At 45.9% G+C, this 16,609-nt stretch overlaps 3 protein-coding genes across 3 annotated transcripts; 2 read left to right on the forward strand and 1 right to left on the reverse strand.

Moving 5' to 3' along the window:
* The first annotated feature begins 1,131 nt into the window (after positions 1-1,131).
* LOC107277545 (uncharacterized) lies at positions 1,132-2,411 on the forward strand. The gene has a single exon (XM_066311677.1). The coding sequence runs from the start codon at positions 1,380-1,382 to the stop codon at positions 2,088-2,090; it is 711 nt and encodes a 236-aa protein (XP_066167774.1). The 5' UTR covers positions 1,132-1,379; the 3' UTR covers positions 2,091-2,411.
* Positions 2,412-3,312: 901 nt separating this feature from the next.
* Positions 3,313-6,590, reverse strand: LOC4340300 (protein NUCLEAR FUSION DEFECTIVE 4). The gene is made up of 3 exons (XM_015785455.3): positions 6,108-6,590; positions 4,595-5,484; positions 3,313-4,138 (listed from the first exon to the last, which is right to left on the reverse strand). The coding sequence occupies exons 1-3, from the start codon at positions 6,438-6,440 to the stop codon at positions 3,658-3,660; spliced, it is 1,704 nt and encodes a 567-aa protein (XP_015640941.1). The 5' UTR covers positions 6,441-6,590; the 3' UTR covers positions 3,313-3,657.
* A 4,199-nt stretch (positions 6,591-10,789) lies between these two features.
* Positions 10,790-12,977, forward strand: LOC4340302 (putative UPF0481 protein At3g02645). The gene has a single exon (XM_015786590.3). It carries the CDS (start codon positions 10,975-10,977, stop codon positions 12,733-12,735), a length of 1,761 nt encoding a protein of 586 aa, XP_015642076.1. The 5' UTR covers positions 10,790-10,974; the 3' UTR covers positions 12,736-12,977.
* The last annotated feature ends 3,632 nt before the right edge of the window (positions 12,978-16,609 follow it).

The raw sequence follows: 16,609 nt of genomic DNA on the forward strand, positions 1-16,609 counted from the left end.
TTCTACTAGTTTCCCAACACTGAATATAAGTCTGTTTCTCCTTCTCTACAAGATGCATCGATCTTTGCCGGCTAATACACTGCCATATCTCATTGCCATTTCAATGAGGCCATTGCCGGCTAAGGTATAAACTCAGTTCTTTTGGAGGCAATGTGCATGGCTTGGTTCAGAACTTCATAGAAATGCATATCCTAATTCGTATCGCAATTTGGTACTTTGGTAGCACGTATGATAGAGAGTTTTTGTGTCATTTCTACCAAGTTTGTTCTTCTTGGTTTATCTGTTCCCCGGAATCTGTCATATTTGACAAATTGCTGGGTATATGAATTTTTTTGTTCTATTTGGTAATGGTCAAATTGAGAATGTCTCATATCTGCTGAGCAATCCAAAGGATAGTGTATGCATTTAGTTCTCTTGTGTTTTTTTTTTGTTATTTGCATTTGATTTTAGTCCAAGGTACAGGCCCTCATCTTTTCGCTTATACTTATACTTATTAGCCAAAATTTAAATTTTTAACCTTAAATTTGAAGCTGATTTTGAGGTTTTTTTCATCGAAGTTTATTTTTCAGCCTTTGCTTTTAGATCGCTAAGAACACGTATATAAAAATTTTATTCACAAATTACTTTTCGTTTGCAGATATACCGTTTTGCTTATTCCGCGAATAAGCGAAATGATGGTTCTGACAATTCTTTTTGTCTTTTCTCCAAGAAATGGCATGTACATTACAATGTAGCGAGAACAGATCCTACTTGCGTAGCTAAAAAACATCACAAAATAAATAGTACATACATAGAAGATCGCAGGTTTATTCCCTTTTAAAATTTCCTGTCAAATTTATGCTCAAGTGCGCTCCTGAGAACCACACTGATGGGCCGAACATAATGGGCCCACACGTCAGCTGCCACCCCGTTCCGTTCCCAACTAAACGGGGCCACCCATCATCCCATAAGCCCATCCCATATAATTAACATGGGCCCACCACACAAAATTTCACGGGAACAATTAACATAGGCCCGCACGCCAGCCAGCCACGATCATGTTCCGGCCCAATAATAAAATGGGCCCACACGCCAGCCGAGCCGCAATCCCCCTCCGGCCCATCCAAAACCCCCGCCGAGGCGATCGCGTCGCGGCGAAATCCGCGCGACGCGCTCCGCGTCCACACGCTCTCCCGCGCCGCGCCCCACCGCTCCTCCACCTACCTCGTCACGCGCGCCAACCACCGCCTCCCCCACCCGCCACCAACGCCTCCTCGCCCCTCGCGTCGCGCACCAAATCGCCCGCGCCGCGCCACGCCGCGCGCTAGCTTACTAAACCCTCTCGTCGAGCACCTCGCGAGCTCGCCGTCGCGGCGGGGGGAGGAGGGAGGGAGGGAGGAATGGACTGGTACGCGTGGCTGTGCAGGGCGGGGCTCCACCCGGACGTGGCGTTCGAGTACGCGCGCCTCTTCGCGCGCAACGAGCTCGCCGCCGACGACCTCCGCCACCTCGACCACGGCCTCCTCGCCACCATGGGCGTCCCCATCGCCAAGCACCGCCTCGAGATCCTCAAGCTCGCCAGGAGGGAGAGCCCCCCGTCGTCGTCGTCGTCGTCCTCCCTCGCCGCCGTCCGCCTCCCGTGGCGCGCCACCAGGCTGCTCGCCGCCGCCGCGCGCCGCGCCGCGCTCTCCCTGGCCGCCCGCCTCCGCTCCGTCGCGCGCCGCGACAGGGCCGCCGTCGCCGTCGCGCCGCGCCCGCCGCCGCCGCCGCAGCTGTGGAAGCCGCCCCGCGCTCGCGCGCCGCCGCCGCCGTCCGCGACGCGGAACGGCGGCAGGAAGATGGCGCTGCTGAGGCACCTCAGCAAGCCCATGCTCACCAACCACTCCAGCGGCGGCGGCGGCGGCGGGAAGAGGACGAGGACGACAAACGGCGCGGCGACGACCTACAAGGCCGCCGCCCCCGCCGCCGCGTCGGCGGCGGCGGCGGCGATAACCGGCTGCTTCGCCGCAAACCCCGACGCCTACAGCTACAGCGACGACGAATTCGATCTATACGACGACGGCGAGGACATGCGATGGGAGTCCATGTTCCAAGATCTCAAGCCCACATAAACAGAGCTAGCTTAGCTGCATGCGTAGTGTCGTCCATTCATGGCGAGCTCCAAGCATGCAACAATGGCTGCTCGATCGATCTGTGTCCGGAGGAAGAAGAAGAAGACAAGGTGCGTACATGTAAATCCACATCCACTGTGGTCACTGGCTCACTGTCACTACTCCACTACTTACTGTTTGTATGCTCTGTATTTTGTAACTGTACATGTGTAGAGATCGAGAGAAGATGAAGCTTTTATGTGTGTTTTGTAACCGTTTTTACCATGTTCTTTCTTTGTCTGTGGAGCTGGAAATTATAATTGATTCTGGTAACATTTTCTTCTTCGTCTTGTTTGGTTCATGCATTGTTTGGTACATTCAGGCCCAGCGACAACCAATCAAACCATGTCTTTTTCAGCAGTGCATCTTCATTTTCAGGTTCGGATTATACGTATAGCCATGCACACATCACTGTTCACTGTATTATTGTTTTGTGCATGTGCCATGATATGACATGAGTTCAGAACTAATAAATACCGTATAAAATTTAGTATCTCAAACAATTAAGTGCAGCTAGATACTAAGGACAAAGCTTACTTTTGAGGGCCTTGGCAGTCGTAGCACATGCTGACAGTTTCACAATTCAGATCAGAAACGAAACAAGCTAGGGTGATAGTAGCATATGCCAAAGTTGTTTTTTTTTTCCAGATCCGAACTGCTAGTGTGACATTGTTGTGAGTGGTAGGAATAACAGCCTCTTCGGCCATTCAAAAAGGCAGGAGAGGACGTTTTTGTGCAGGGTTTAGATCTGTCGGCTTTCAGTGCAGTGTAGCTGGCCAACCTTGGCGCTGCTCAAATCTGAACTGCCATCTGCCTGTTGAAAATTCAGCCTGCTGATGAGGCTTCAGGAGGATTCTTGCTGCCTGCCATGTCATGGAATCTTGATCCACACAAAGTAAACAGAAATTTGTTATTACAAATTACAGCAGAGTCAGATAGTGACATGCCGACATGCATTTGATTGGTGGTAGTAATTGGTAAATTGGCCACATGGGCACATGGTTTGGGTTCAGTGTTCACAGTTCAGAACTGAGAGGCAGATAAATTATGGAGATTAAGGTACAGGAGGTTGTAGTTACCTCGTTTGATGCCACGTTCAGTGCTGGGACAATGTCAAAATGGACAAGTAGCTAGCTAGCTTCAGTAACCATACCTCTGAAGAAATGGCCAATAGGTTAGTCTGTTGAGATGCTCAATGCATGAAATATTTTCTTTATCAGAACATGAGAACACCTGAATATCACACAGCTTGTGTGCCTAAGTATAATCATAAATTTCTATTATACAAAAGCAGCAATTTCTGTTATTACATTCTCGTTTTCTTGCTTTAGCTCATCAGCCTAATACTAGCAGCACCAGCATCGCATTACAAACTCAACAAAAAGCACCTCTCTCATTCCTGAACCTCATAGCTGAAATAACAGTGTAGAGCACCAATACTCATAACTGAATACAGTGGATCCAAGAATATCATCAAACAAGATCTCGATCTCATGCTACATCAATGTGAATTCCGGAAAAGCCTTTCTCAGTGAGCAGAGCTCCTCGGCTGGCTGAAGGATCCACCAGCATAGAGCATCTGATATACTGGTCGGATTCTCACTGTCAAAACAATGCTCAGCAATGTACCCAAGCTAGCCACTCCAGCTAGAACGCAAAATGTAAGTCTGAAACAATTAGGGCCATGGCATGCAATGTCAGTGTCCATTGTTGTGGCATGCTGTCTCTCCACTTCCTGGTCGTAAACATACCCCGCGAGACTGTTAAACAAGAGTGCGCCAAGTGGGTTCCCCAAGGAGATGAAATTGAAAATCTTTCCGAAGTGCTTCAATCCAAACAACTCAGATGAAGTTGACACCATCACTGAGAACTGGGCACCATAACAAATACCAAGTAAAGCAACAGAGACATGAAGTGTGGCATGGTGGCCCAATGCAAAGAGCAGGTATATAATTATCATCATGACTTGGGTGCATGTAATCAATGTTGTCCGTGGAAGGGTCCTTGACCTGCGAAAGAAGATCAGTGAACTAACTCAGAATGGTCATTTAGAAAATTTAGAACTTAAAAACAAGCACTTCAGTGATGAACCCAAAAGAAAATATTTTGATACAGCATTTATACAATGGTAATGGGGACCATACCTACTGTTTCTTCTATTAAAAAAGGAGAGAAATTACGGTCGGTTCATTATCTAATTACTGAAAAATTAAAACTGGATTGGGGGCTTGATGGTTAGATCAGGAAATAGATGACCAATGAACAATGGTAGAGTATAACATGCTTGCTCCCCTAAAAGTAAAATCTATGGGTTGGCTAGCTACCAGGTCCTAAACAGTAGCCACAATCTCCAAGAAACTTGACAGGATGACTAACTAGTACTTGGAGACTAGTTGATGAAACTATCCTATTGAAATTCTCATTTCAAAACAAACACAATTATGCAGGACAAGAAATTCCATTACCTGACAAGATACTCAGAAACAGCACCACCTCCTAAACGGCCAAAGAAATTGCCGAAACTGAAGAGGGCGAGTGATATGGTTGTATCCGCAACACCTGCTGCAATTCCAACTTGTGCTAGATTATTAAGAACAGTGACTCCAGATCCAACCCCAATAAAATACACTGCAAATAAAAGCCAGAAATCAGCCTTCAGCAGTGCTTCACGAAATCTAAAGTCCTCTCCCCTTTTTGGTCTTCTTCTCTTCTGCTTTATAGCCCCTTCTCCCTCAGCTAAGAGAATATCAATATCCATGGAATCATCATCTTCTATATTACCAAGATTTGATGCTGATGAAGAAGGAAGTAATGATTCTGTATGATCATGATCAGCAGAAGAAGAAGAGCACTCTGATGAATCGGATTGCCCTTTTCTTCGGTTGCTTGGAAACAATGTCATTTTCAAGGGTACTGTAAGTGGAACAAAGAGGACAAGGACCATGATGACAAGCAGAACATAGTTCACAGCATCAGTAAGAGTTACGAAATGGTCCAATATCGTGGCTGCAACAAGATAAACCCCTAGAAGAACACTGGAGAGTTGTGTGAACAGAAAATGCACTTGCTCCGAAGAGTTCTCCACAAGGGAGGGTTCACAAGGCCGCACGAAGTACATTGTCACAAGGCACACAACAGGAACTCCCAGGGTGACAAAAAGCAGAAAGTTTGAAGCTGAATCATGAAGTACTCCGGTGTATATTACAGTGTACACAGCAGCACTTAAACCAGCGTACCCTTTAAGGATGCCAGCGACGGCACCTCTACTGAGTGGGAAATTCCTCATATTGGTTACCAAAACAGCGGTCCCCAACCATGCACCACTGTTTGCAGCAAGGCATAAGGCAAACCATATCTGAAATACAACAGTACGGTCACTAGTCAGTTTAAGCTGTCCTACGAAATTAAATCTCGGCGTCTCACCATCAGAAGAAGCTAGCAGCCTAGCAAAGTAAGCTAACCCCAGAAACCTGCCCCAGAACAAGCTTCCAGTAAAAATCCCCAATATGTGCATCTTGCTGGCGTGTGAAGCCAAATGTCGCATTTTTTTCCAACCCAAATGTGAATGTGACCCATACTTGTTCGCTAGTTAGTGTTTGGTACAACAATTCTTATTTTGTAGTTTACTTTTTGTTGCTGGGATCTTTGAAAATGACTCCTTTTGTTCCCGGGAACAGGTTCCTTGCTATATCTAACTCAAAAAGTCGTTACTTGCACCGCCCAAAAGTGGCCACTTGGCGTAAAAGAAGCGCACTACCAATACACTAGAGCAATTCGACTCCAATTTCACAACCTAACGAAAATGCACCACTAATGCGCATCCAAATGCAATTTTCTAAAACTAAAATTACAAGAAAAAAAATACAGTGCGAATCGATCTCAGAAGTGGACACCTAGCAACAACAGATCCAAGAAAAGAAAAAAGGTAAAAAAAAAAAAGGAAATTACAGAGCAGAGAGAAGGGTAGAGAGAGATGACCAGCCAGTAGGGGAGCGCGGGGCCGGAGGCGGAGACGGCGAGCCAGGTGGAGCCGTAGCCGAGGAGGCATGCGGCGGCGCCGACGAGGAGCAGCAGGGCGGGGTGGAGGCGGTTGCAGAGGACGCCCGGGAGGAGGCCGAGGTTCTCCCCGACGTCGCAGGCGACCCCGAGCAGCGCGAGGCGGCGCTGGTCGGCGGCGAGCGCGACCTTGAGGGCGTGGGAGTAGAGCGCGAAGGTGGAGCTGGCTCCGCCCGCCACCTGCACCCACACCGCCGCCCCTAGCCCCACCCACGGCGGCCTGCTCCCCGCCTTCACCGCCACCGCCCCCCTCATCCTCCCCTCCTCCTTCCCTGGTCGGATCGAGAAGCGGGGTTTGATCAGCAGCAGCGAAGCGTGGTGGGAGCGAGAGCAGGTTGGGTTGGGGGATGAGGTGTTAAAAAGGGAGAGCGGATTGGGACCTGTCCGACGGACGGGGACTGTGCCGGGGCGGCCACGGTGGCCACGGGGTTGGAGTAGTAGACCAGTAATCCCTCCGGTTTCATTTTAATTAACATTTTGGACAATGATACGATATATTTTTTAAAAAATATTTGACCGTTCGTCTTATTTAAAAAATTTAAGTAATTATTAATTCTTTTTCTATCATTTGATTTATTGTTAAATATACTTTTATGTATACATATAGTTTTACACATTTCACAAAAAATTTTGAATAAGACGAACGGTCAAATATATTTTAAAAAGTCAACGGTGTCAAACATTTAGGGAAGGAAGGAGTACAAGATATATCTTTGATCTTATTTTTTTATTATAATATATATAATAAATAAATGCATGTTTATTTTTATTATAATGCTTTAAAAAACTAAATATTTTTAAAGTTATTAATGGTCAAAGTTATAAAAGTTTGATCTCAACTTTATTCAAAACGTCAATTAATATGGAACAGAGGGAGGAGGGTAGTACCTGGATTTGGTGCGGGAAAAGCGGAAAAGCGATGGATTCTCCACTGGGACAGGCGCGACGCGGTGGGCTGGGCCGGAAGGAACAGAGGAGGAGGAGGAGGGGGAATAAACTCCGATTAGGTCCCTCATCCTTAACGTCGAATATGAATCTCGTCTTTGAATTGAACCGTTATCCTATATACTTCAAGTCATTCTAGCATTTTACACATTCATATTGATACTATATATATCTAGATTCATTAGCATCAATATAAATATGAGAAATGCTAGAATGACTTACATTGTAAAACGGAGGGAGTAGTACTTAGGGAAAGTACTATAAGCCCCTTCATGTTGCCTCTAAATTTACCACATAAGATTAGGTGATGAGTTGGAGGAGAGAAGTTAGGAGAGAAAGAATGAGCCACCCCTCATACAAGAGGCAACATCCATACAATCTCCAATAAAAATATAAGATGAGAATGAGCCACCCCTCATGCAAGTGGCAATCTCCCACACAATCTCCAATAAAAATATAAGATGATGTGGGAGTAAACTAATATTGGGGTTTGTGTACTAGAGGTGACATGTTGTACTTGTTACCTCTTAATTAATGAGAAGATAACATGGTTTAAATTAGATGTGGCACTCACCTCCACTATAAAACTTGCCCTTATATAGTTCATCGCCACTAAGTGTAGTTAATGCTATTTCTCTCTTCTCTCATTAAGCCACATCACCCTAATTATTTCTAGCCTTTAAATGATAGATCTATGGTTCAAATTGTCACTTCTTTATTCTCTCATAAAACCATGCAATCTCAATTATTTTTAGACTCAAAATTGTACTATCAATTTGTTTTAGTTTTGATAATCATATTATATCTTATTTGTACATATTATGCAACTTAATTTTCCGCAGCAACGCGGCGGGGTATTCATCTAGTATCAGGTATAACACGTCCCTCGATCTACACCATCGGTGTACTCGTGGTTATAGACAATATAGTCATTGGTTTTGGCTGATGTGACGGCTAAGGCTCTGTTCTTTTGGTTGAGTTGGGAACCCATCCCTCCGGTACGGAAAACGAAGCAGTCCATTAGCACGTGATTAATTAATTATTTGCTATTTTTTTTTCAAAAATGGATCAATATAATTTTTTAAGCAACTTTCGTATATAAACTTTTTGCAAAAAACACACCGTTTAGCAGTTTGAAAAACGTGCGCACGGAAAATGAGATGGGGGAGTTGGGAACTCCAGGAAACGAACAGAGCCTAAGTCATCATGACCTCACATGTCAACTTCCTCCTCTTCTCTCTCTCATCTCCCAACTTTCTTCTTCATTCTCCGTCCCACCGCCGTGCCGGGCATAGCCCGGATCCTACTCCCTCTCCGCCTCCTCCCTGACATGACAACCCATCCTCCGCGCCAGTAGCCCAACATCGCCAAGGCTCGACCTCTCCTACCCCAGGCACCTCTCCGTCTCGCGAAAGTGCCGCCTTGGGCCTACCTCGCCACCTTCTACTCTATCCCAAGACAATGCAACGCCGGGCTCGCCCCGTCACCTCCTACTTCATCCCACGACAACGCTGTGTTGGGCCCGTCCCACCACCTCTTCGGCGGATTGGTATGCGAGGTTTTGAGATTGGTGGTGCTTGTCTGGTCATGCATCAAAAGCTGCCGCCGCGGCGTGACAAGGAGCGGGATGGCTTGCTGGGATGAGAGATGAGCAGGACGAAGGTTATTACCATTAGCAATCTAGATCCGATGGAGGAGTTCCCGCTGGTGACACCGACGCTCAGTTTTTGGGAGTTCTAGCATCTTGGCACGTTCCGGGGAGTGAGCCCCTTCTCCCCGCTGTTCGACACCGATAGCAGCGTCACTACCTTCACTCCCCCTCGCGCCTGCCGACGAGGACAACATAGATGGGGTGGAGATGCCCAATCGTGGCGGTGGCCTCGAGTTGAGCCCCATGCACCGCGACTAGTGCACCTCTCTCCCTGTATCCCATTGGCCCGCCGCCCAGGAGGCTGAGAAGAGAGGAGAGGGGGAAAGAGGAAAAGAAAGCTAGGAGGGGAGAGAGAGGGGAGAGGAGGATGATGCTAACATGTGGGGCCCACGATGATTTAGCCAGCATGTTAGCCAGCCTATGACCTCGGGTACATCGTTATTGTAAGTTGAGAGACATGCTATATTTGGTATTGCAGTTTAAAGATGAAATTCAAATTCGAGGTTAAGACGAGGGACCTAAAGAGAACTTATTTCGTGGGAGGGCTGGAAGTGAAGAAGACTCGTGTGGATGATGGGCTGATGGGCCGGCCAAATGGATGGAACATTTGGGTAGGGGGGCATTTTCGTTCAAAGTTTATATTTGTAAAAGAAAAACCTCTAGTCCCTCGAAGGGGTGAAAAATGGAAAATAAATCCAGTTTATGAGTTTAATCCATTTCCATATGAGAAATGAAAAGGACAAATTCAGACATGAATAGTAGCAATACTATTCATTTGCTGATCTTTTTTAAGTAGTTTACGTATATGCTATGAATGTTGTCAATTTTTTTAGAATTTTTAACAACTATTTGGATGAACAGTGTTATCTTTAAATGATGAGGGAAATATAGGTTAACTTTCTCCATTGCAGTGTTGACCACAGGTACTATTTCACTGCTAATGTTAGGTGGCATGACAGCATCAGAAGGGACTTGAATAATGGCATGATCATTGCGAATGACCATCCAACCCTAATTTCTTGGACCAAAAAAACAGCTAATTTAGCGCCCACATGTAGATAAACAAAAGCTTAACCGGGCCACAAACTACTCACTGCCAACGCTCATGCTGCACGCTTAATGTATTATAGCCATGCGAAGAAGTTTCAGTCGATCAGAAACACTCAAGTGGGCATATTCAGATTCTTCAGCAATCCATCTGTAAATTCATTCAAAAAACCAAATCAATGTCCTTTCCAGTCTGGTCTTGTGTTTGAATTAATGTCATGCTCTGATCATATCATGCAACCCCATATATGGATGGATCGATCGGGAGCTCGTAGTAATCATGCGTGATCTGATGAATATTTTATGGATGCAATGCATAATTTGCCGTTTTGTTCAGCAACAGTGTCACACTGTCACTGTCCTTGGCTAGATCCAGACTCCAGCGTTGCTTGCTGCAAGCTGCTCCTCTTGAATGTGAGAGTGAGAGTTCGTCAGAAGATGACAGAATTCGGGGTTAATTTCAGTTGGTTTTTACTGACGACGTGCTACGGCCGAGTTTAGTTCCAAAATTTTTCTTCAAACTTCCAACTTTTCCATCACATCAAAACTTTCCTACACACACAAACTTCTAACTTTTCCATTGTGTCGTTCCAATTTCAACTAAACTTCTAATTTTGGCATGAACTAAACACACCAATTGATCTACCAATGCTGATTCTTAGTACAGTTCAGTGTTAATCATGTGCAAAGTAAAGGAATTTGGCCAATTTTGTTCCGTGTTTGAAACATTTTTCTGATCAATCTGCATCTCTCTGGGGCTGGTGAGCATGCGAAAAACGAAGAGACATGCATGGCCCAGAGTGACAGAACAAGTTTCAACTTTGCGAACCAAACTAATTTTCCTTTTCTTTTTGAGCAATTCTAAACCTTTTCTTTTTAATTTCCACGTTCTTATCGCCATCGACTCTACCTTATTAGTTCAATTATGCATGGAAAATCATGGCTGCACTTAAAATGGAACGGAGGGAGTACTTTATTAGTTCAATTTTTAATTGAATTTACACACCATTTAATCTATTCATGAATCATGATAGGTTTCACTATATATTACTGCCAAAGTGGATCAGACTGACAAGCAACAAGCAGCTGCAGCTTAACTCGCACGTGTGGAATTAGGGAGCTAGCTAGAGCTCGAGCTGATCGGCAATGGCGGGCTCCGACCACCACCCCGGCGGCCGGGACGGCGCGCCGCTGGTGTTCGACGAGCTCCGGTGGGTGATCCAGATCCGGCGCTCCCTCCAGGAGGACGGCGGCGACGACGACGACGACAACGGCATCCCGGTGTCCGTGTTCAACGTGCCCAAGCAGCTGCAGGCGCACAAGCCGGAGGCGTACGTGCCGCAGTTCATCGCGCTGGGGCCGTACCACCATTGGCGGCCGGAGCTGTACGAGATGGAGCGATACAAGCTCGCCGCCGCGCGGCGCGCCCAGAGGCACCTCCGCGAGGGCGTCAAGCTCGAGCACCTCGTCGAACAGTTCGCGCGCGCGGAGCGCAAGGTCAGGGCGCACTACCACCGCTACCTCGACTTCAGCGGCGAGACGCTGGCGTGGATGATGGTCGTCGACGGCGCGTTCCTGCTCGAGTTCTTGCAGATCTTCGCCGCCGCGGAGGCCGCCGCCAGCGGCGGCGGAGGGAAGCCGGAGCTGAGGAGGGTGTCGTCGAGGATGGCGCACCTGGTGGACTTCGCCGGGAGGAAGTCGGCGCACAACCTCATCCTCCGCGACATGCTCATGCTCGAGAACCAGATCCCGCTCTTCCTCCTCCGCAAGCTCCTCGAGCCGCAGTGCTCGTCGGCGGAGGAGGCCAGCGAGCTGCTCGGGCGGATGGTCACCGGCCTCATGAAGGAGCTCTGCCCCTTCAAGATGATGGACAACTTCCCGGCCATCGACGTCGCCAAGCACGCCCACCTCCTCGAGCTCCTCTACCACCTGCTCGTCCCGAAGCCATCCGACGACGCCGCCGCCGCCGCCGACGGCCACGACGAGGGCTACGACATCGAGGAGCAGCCGGTGGACGGCGGCGGCGGCGGCGGCGAGGAGAAGCAGCAATCCGCCGGGTGCGAGTACGTGAAGCAGCTGCTCGCCGCGGTGTGGGGCATCGTGTCGAGCCTCAAGAGCGGGCCGATGCAGTACGTGGCGAAGCCGATCTCGTTCGCCGTCAAGGCGCCATGGAAGATGCTCACCGTGGTCCCGGGCTTCTCGGCGATGAAGCACCCAGTGGAGTCCTTCTTCATGTCCGGCGGCGGCGGCGACCCGTCGTCGTCGTCGACGGCGGCGGGGCAGGACCACCACCACGCGATCAGCCGGCCACCGCTGATCGAGGAGATCATGATCCCGTCAGTCACCGAGCTCGCCGCCGCCGGCGTCCAGTTCGCGCCGACGAACGGCGACGCCACCACGGTCTCGTTCGACGCCAAGACGGCGACGCTGCACCTCCCCGTGGTGACGCTTGACGGCAGCACGACGGAGGTGGTGCTCCGCAACCTGGTCGCCTACGAGGCGTCGGCGGCGACGGGGCCGCTGGTGCTCGCCCGGTACACGGAGCTGATGAACGGCATCATCGACACCGGCGAGGACGTGGCGGCGCTGCGGCGGCGAGGGGTGGTGCTGAACCGGATGAAGAGCGACGGCGAGGCGGCGAGGCTGTGGAACGGGATGAGCAGGTCGGTGAGGCTGACGAAGGTGGCGGCCATGGACGCGGCGGTGGAGGGGGTGAACCGGTACCACGGCGCGCGGTGGCGGGTGAAGGCGAGGCGGTTCATGCGGCGCTACGTGTTCGGCTCGTGGCAGCTGCTCACCTTCCTCGCCGCCGTCCTCATGCTGCTGCTCACCACGCTGCAGGCCTTCTGCTCGGTCTACACCTGCTCGCGGTGGTTCGGCGCCGTCGCCGTCGCGCCGCCGCCGTAGCGCGGCGGCGACTGCGAGCGATCGACGTGGTTGGTTGGTTTGTTTTTTTTGGATTTGATTGCATGCGTTTGGGTTTTGGGATTTTGCTGCTATACAAGTGTACATGTGCGATTTGGATTTTGTGTGTATTTAATGATTTTTTTTGTTTTGTTTTGGGGATTAATTTATACTTGTATATTTGTACTTTGGTTGTACTTGGATAGATACAATGCAAGTTTGGTGAGAAGTAATTTTGTGATTAATTCCGCACCTATAGAAAATCATGATATAGGGAAGGTTTTTGTCCAATTATTTCATGGTGGCATCCTAAATTTTATTTCTAACAATTAGGGCCCCTTTGAATCGCAGGGTAGAAAAAATGGAGGAATAGGAAAAACATAGGATTCTGACAGGAATTGAAGTGTAAAACAGAGGATTGCAAAACACAGGAATGGTCGTTTGATTGGAGCGCAGGAAAAACGCAGGAATCAGATGAGAGAGATAGACTCAAAGGAAATTTTCCAAGAGGTTGGAGCTCTTGCTAAATTTCCTCCAAAATCTACATGCAATGTGTCATTCCATAGGAATTTCATAGGATTTGGAAAGCTTCAATCCTTTGAATCAAAGGGCCAAATAGGAAAATTTCCTATAGGATTTGAATCTTATGAAATTCCTACATAAATCCTTTGATTCAAAGGGGCCCTTAGTAGCAAGGAGGAACTCACCTATGTACGTATTCACTATATCCAAAACTTCAGTTAAAGAAAAACTATATCCAAAACCAAACTAGTGATGGAAAGGGGTTAATCCAAAAATAATACCTCCGTCGGTCCGTCCCATAATAATTGTATTTCTAATATTCAAATTTGTCCTAAAATAGTTGTCACAATATAGTACCAATTGTTCCATTAATCACTTTTGATTTGAATTCCTCTCTATTCTATCCTCAACCACCACCACACACTTACCTATACACTATTTAATGAGAAGCACAATAGTCTTTATTCTCAAATCTTAATATATACTAAACAATCTAGAATTACAATTATTTTGGGACAGAGATATTACTCTTTTTCACAGCACAAGTGGAACTGACACATCCACACACACCACACTTGTGCTCACACATACAAAACCATGTGGATGTGTCCTGGCACATTTTAAGTTAAAGAGATTGGAGGCAAGTACTATTATTTTAAGTATTATCTACTGAGATTAAATCACAAGGAAATGTGAACACATATCTTAAGTCCGAAACTTAAAACTTAGGGCCCCTTTTAATCGCAAGAATGGAAAAAAAGGAGGAATAGAAAAAATACAAGATTCTGATAGGAATGCAAGTGTAAAACAGAGGATTGGAAAATATAGGAAAAACACAGGAATGACCGTTTGATTGGACCACAGGAAAAACACAGGAACCGGATGAGAGAGATAGACTCAAATGAATTTTAAAGGATAGGATATGATTCAATCCTTTGTTTCAAAGACTTTCGTAGGATTGAAATCATCCAAAGTTCCTACACTTTTCCTACAAATCAAAGTATTGACGTAGTACGCTTCTCAAATCCTACGGGAATAAAAAAATACAGGAAAAACAATAAGAATTATTTGATAGTGCCATGGGAAAAATAAAGGGAAGTTTACAAAGAGATCATACCTCTTGCTAGTTTTCCTATGTAATGTGAAGCATAGGAATACAATCATATGGAAAGTTTCATTTCTTTCTTCTGAATCAAAAGGATATATGGGAAAAAATTCATAGGAATTTGAATCCTATAAAAATCCTTTACCAATCCTATGAATCAAAGGGGCTAATCTTACTAGCCGAGTTATGCTCAATTCATTACCCAAAGATGCTCTTTGTTCACTTTAGCTCAACCTAAACGGTCTAAAATTTCACCTACGAGTTGGGCTGTGGGCGCCATAACCAAAATCACATCTATAGCTTGAGTCAACTGCAGTTTAGTCTTTATTTATTGTTAATAATACTATAATGTCCCTCAGCTAGTTTACTTATAACTAGGATCAATGTCACAATCACTTTTTATGAGGAGTATCACTATAACGTGTTAATGAAGATAATCTGCGTAAGATTATGAATTCATTTTCTTTATTAATAGTTACATGATTACGATCGATATATATATAGACAAATTGATCCAGCAACTGTTGACTTATCATTTATCAATTTAAATTTCCATCCTACATTCTATTGTCTCCGATTAGGCCAGGGAAGATATGGCAATTAAACAACAATTCATTTTGTTTTTTTTAAATGTTCGAGTTGCTCAACCGAATTTGCAGTAAACAATAATGTCCTGATCAGTTAGCATGGAATTTTCGCTTGCCCATACTTCAGTCCATAGTTCATGAATAAAATATGATAAAAGAAGGCAATACAATGACATGACATGAACTTGTCTGATCCAAGTGGAAGACATTTTACTTGCAATATTTTGAAGCTAAAATATAAGAAAATCCTTTACACGCTAGCAATCCATCATGACATGGACATTTGATTATGAAGAAAAAAATGTTGCAGCTGTCATACCCCCTTCTGCCCCACATGGACTGCAACTTAATTGGCTAACATAATTCTTTCTTCATGGGCTCATGGCCTATGCTCCCAAGGGGAAAAAACATCCACTACATAAAGAAGCAGCAGAAAAAATCACAAATTCCTACTAATAATGGCGCTGAGCAATCAAATGCAATGACTATTCCCTCTAGTTTTTTTAGATAATGCCCTCTAGTTGTAAATGCTAAAGTATTGGTATGTTTCCTACACATTTTATACTTAAAAGATTAAATTAGCTACTCCATCATTATTAGCTTAGAAAAATTATTGACCTTGTCTTCTGTCAAACTATTTGATGACATAAATAAGAAAACCAGGAGAAGAGAACTGCTGCACATCAGGAGATGCTCAACCATACGTGAGACTGACACCTAAAGCTGAGGATGATATGTTGGATTAGGCACACACACACTGACACACAGCTAAGCATTCTGCATCCATTTTGTGAGTTTCTTGATTGAAACTTTGTTTTTAAAAAAACAACATTTAGAAGCGTACCGATTCACGAAGTTGCATTTTCTTGATTGAAAATCTGAAATGCTGTCATCAAGTTTCAGTTTCTTGATTGAAATGTTGTCAAGAAGTTAGTACATCAATGGTGTTTCTCACCCTCTTCAACAGGGGGGGAAGAAGATGAAGAAGGGAAAAATAAATGAAATTAGAAATTACACCTTGGATCTTGCTATAGCAGGGTTGCCTTCTCAAGTGTGTGTGTCTCACTAGTTGAGCACAGATTATCTAAAGAAAGAATGAAACATAGAAGAAGAAGAAGAAGAAGAAGAAGAAGAAGAAGAAGAAGAAGAAGAAGAAGAAAAAATGTTCAGTGATGTCTAGGGTTATGGCCCCTTGGACCATAGTAATCTACATGGATCTCAGGCAGCTCATGTCCTACTCTGCTCTTCTCTTCAGAAATGGCTTTCTCCATTTCACCAGATGGCTCACCATCAGTCTTTGCTACTACTACTGCTACTACGTTATCGCCAGATGTCTGCAAACCAAGAATGAGCATCAGTTAGCAACTTGGAATCAACATATACATTCATTGATCAATCTTTATCAGAAAACTTAAATGACAGTGATAAAACACTTACGTTATTGACAGTCTGTTTGCTGAATGCTGAATGACTCTCTGCATCCAACCGAATGCTCTGAACTGTTGCAGCCATCAGGAACAGAGCCAGGACAGCAGCAACCAATGGCAAGGAGGTCTTCATTTCGATCTTCTGTGTAAGTAAGAATCCTGAGAAAAGTTCAGAGACTGGAATACTAGCACTTCAGCTCAGATGGAACAGTGAGGAGCTATGAAGTTAGGTTGCT

The sequence above is a fragment of the Oryza sativa genome, chromosome 6 (assembly GCF_034140825.1).
Source record: "Oryza sativa Japonica Group chromosome 6, ASM3414082v1".
Lineage (NCBI taxonomy): Eukaryota > Viridiplantae > Streptophyta > Magnoliopsida > Poales > Poaceae > Oryza > Oryza sativa.

Bases quoted from the DNA above. Each gene is read 5' to 3' on its own strand.
- LOC4340302 (XM_015786590.3), top strand. From the start codon at position 10,975: ATGGCGGGCTCCGACCACCACCCCGGCGGCCGGGACGGCGCGCCGCTG.
- LOC107277545 (XM_066311677.1), top strand. From the start codon at position 1,380: ATGGACTGGTACGCGTGGCTGTGCAGGGCGGGGCTCCACCCGGACGTG.
- LOC4340300 (XM_015785455.3), bottom strand. From the start codon at position 6,440: ATGAGGGGGGCGGTGGCGGTGAAGGCGGGGAGCAGGCCGCCGTGGGTG. The intron at 5,485-6,107 runs GTCATCTCTCTC...GTTGTATTTCAG, and splicing joins CCGCGCTCCCCTACTGGCTG to ATATGGTTTGCCTTATGCCT. The intron at 4,139-4,594 runs GTAATGGAATTT...CTTCTTTCGCAG, and splicing joins GTTTCTGAGTATCTTGTCAG to GTCAAGGACCCTTCCACGGA.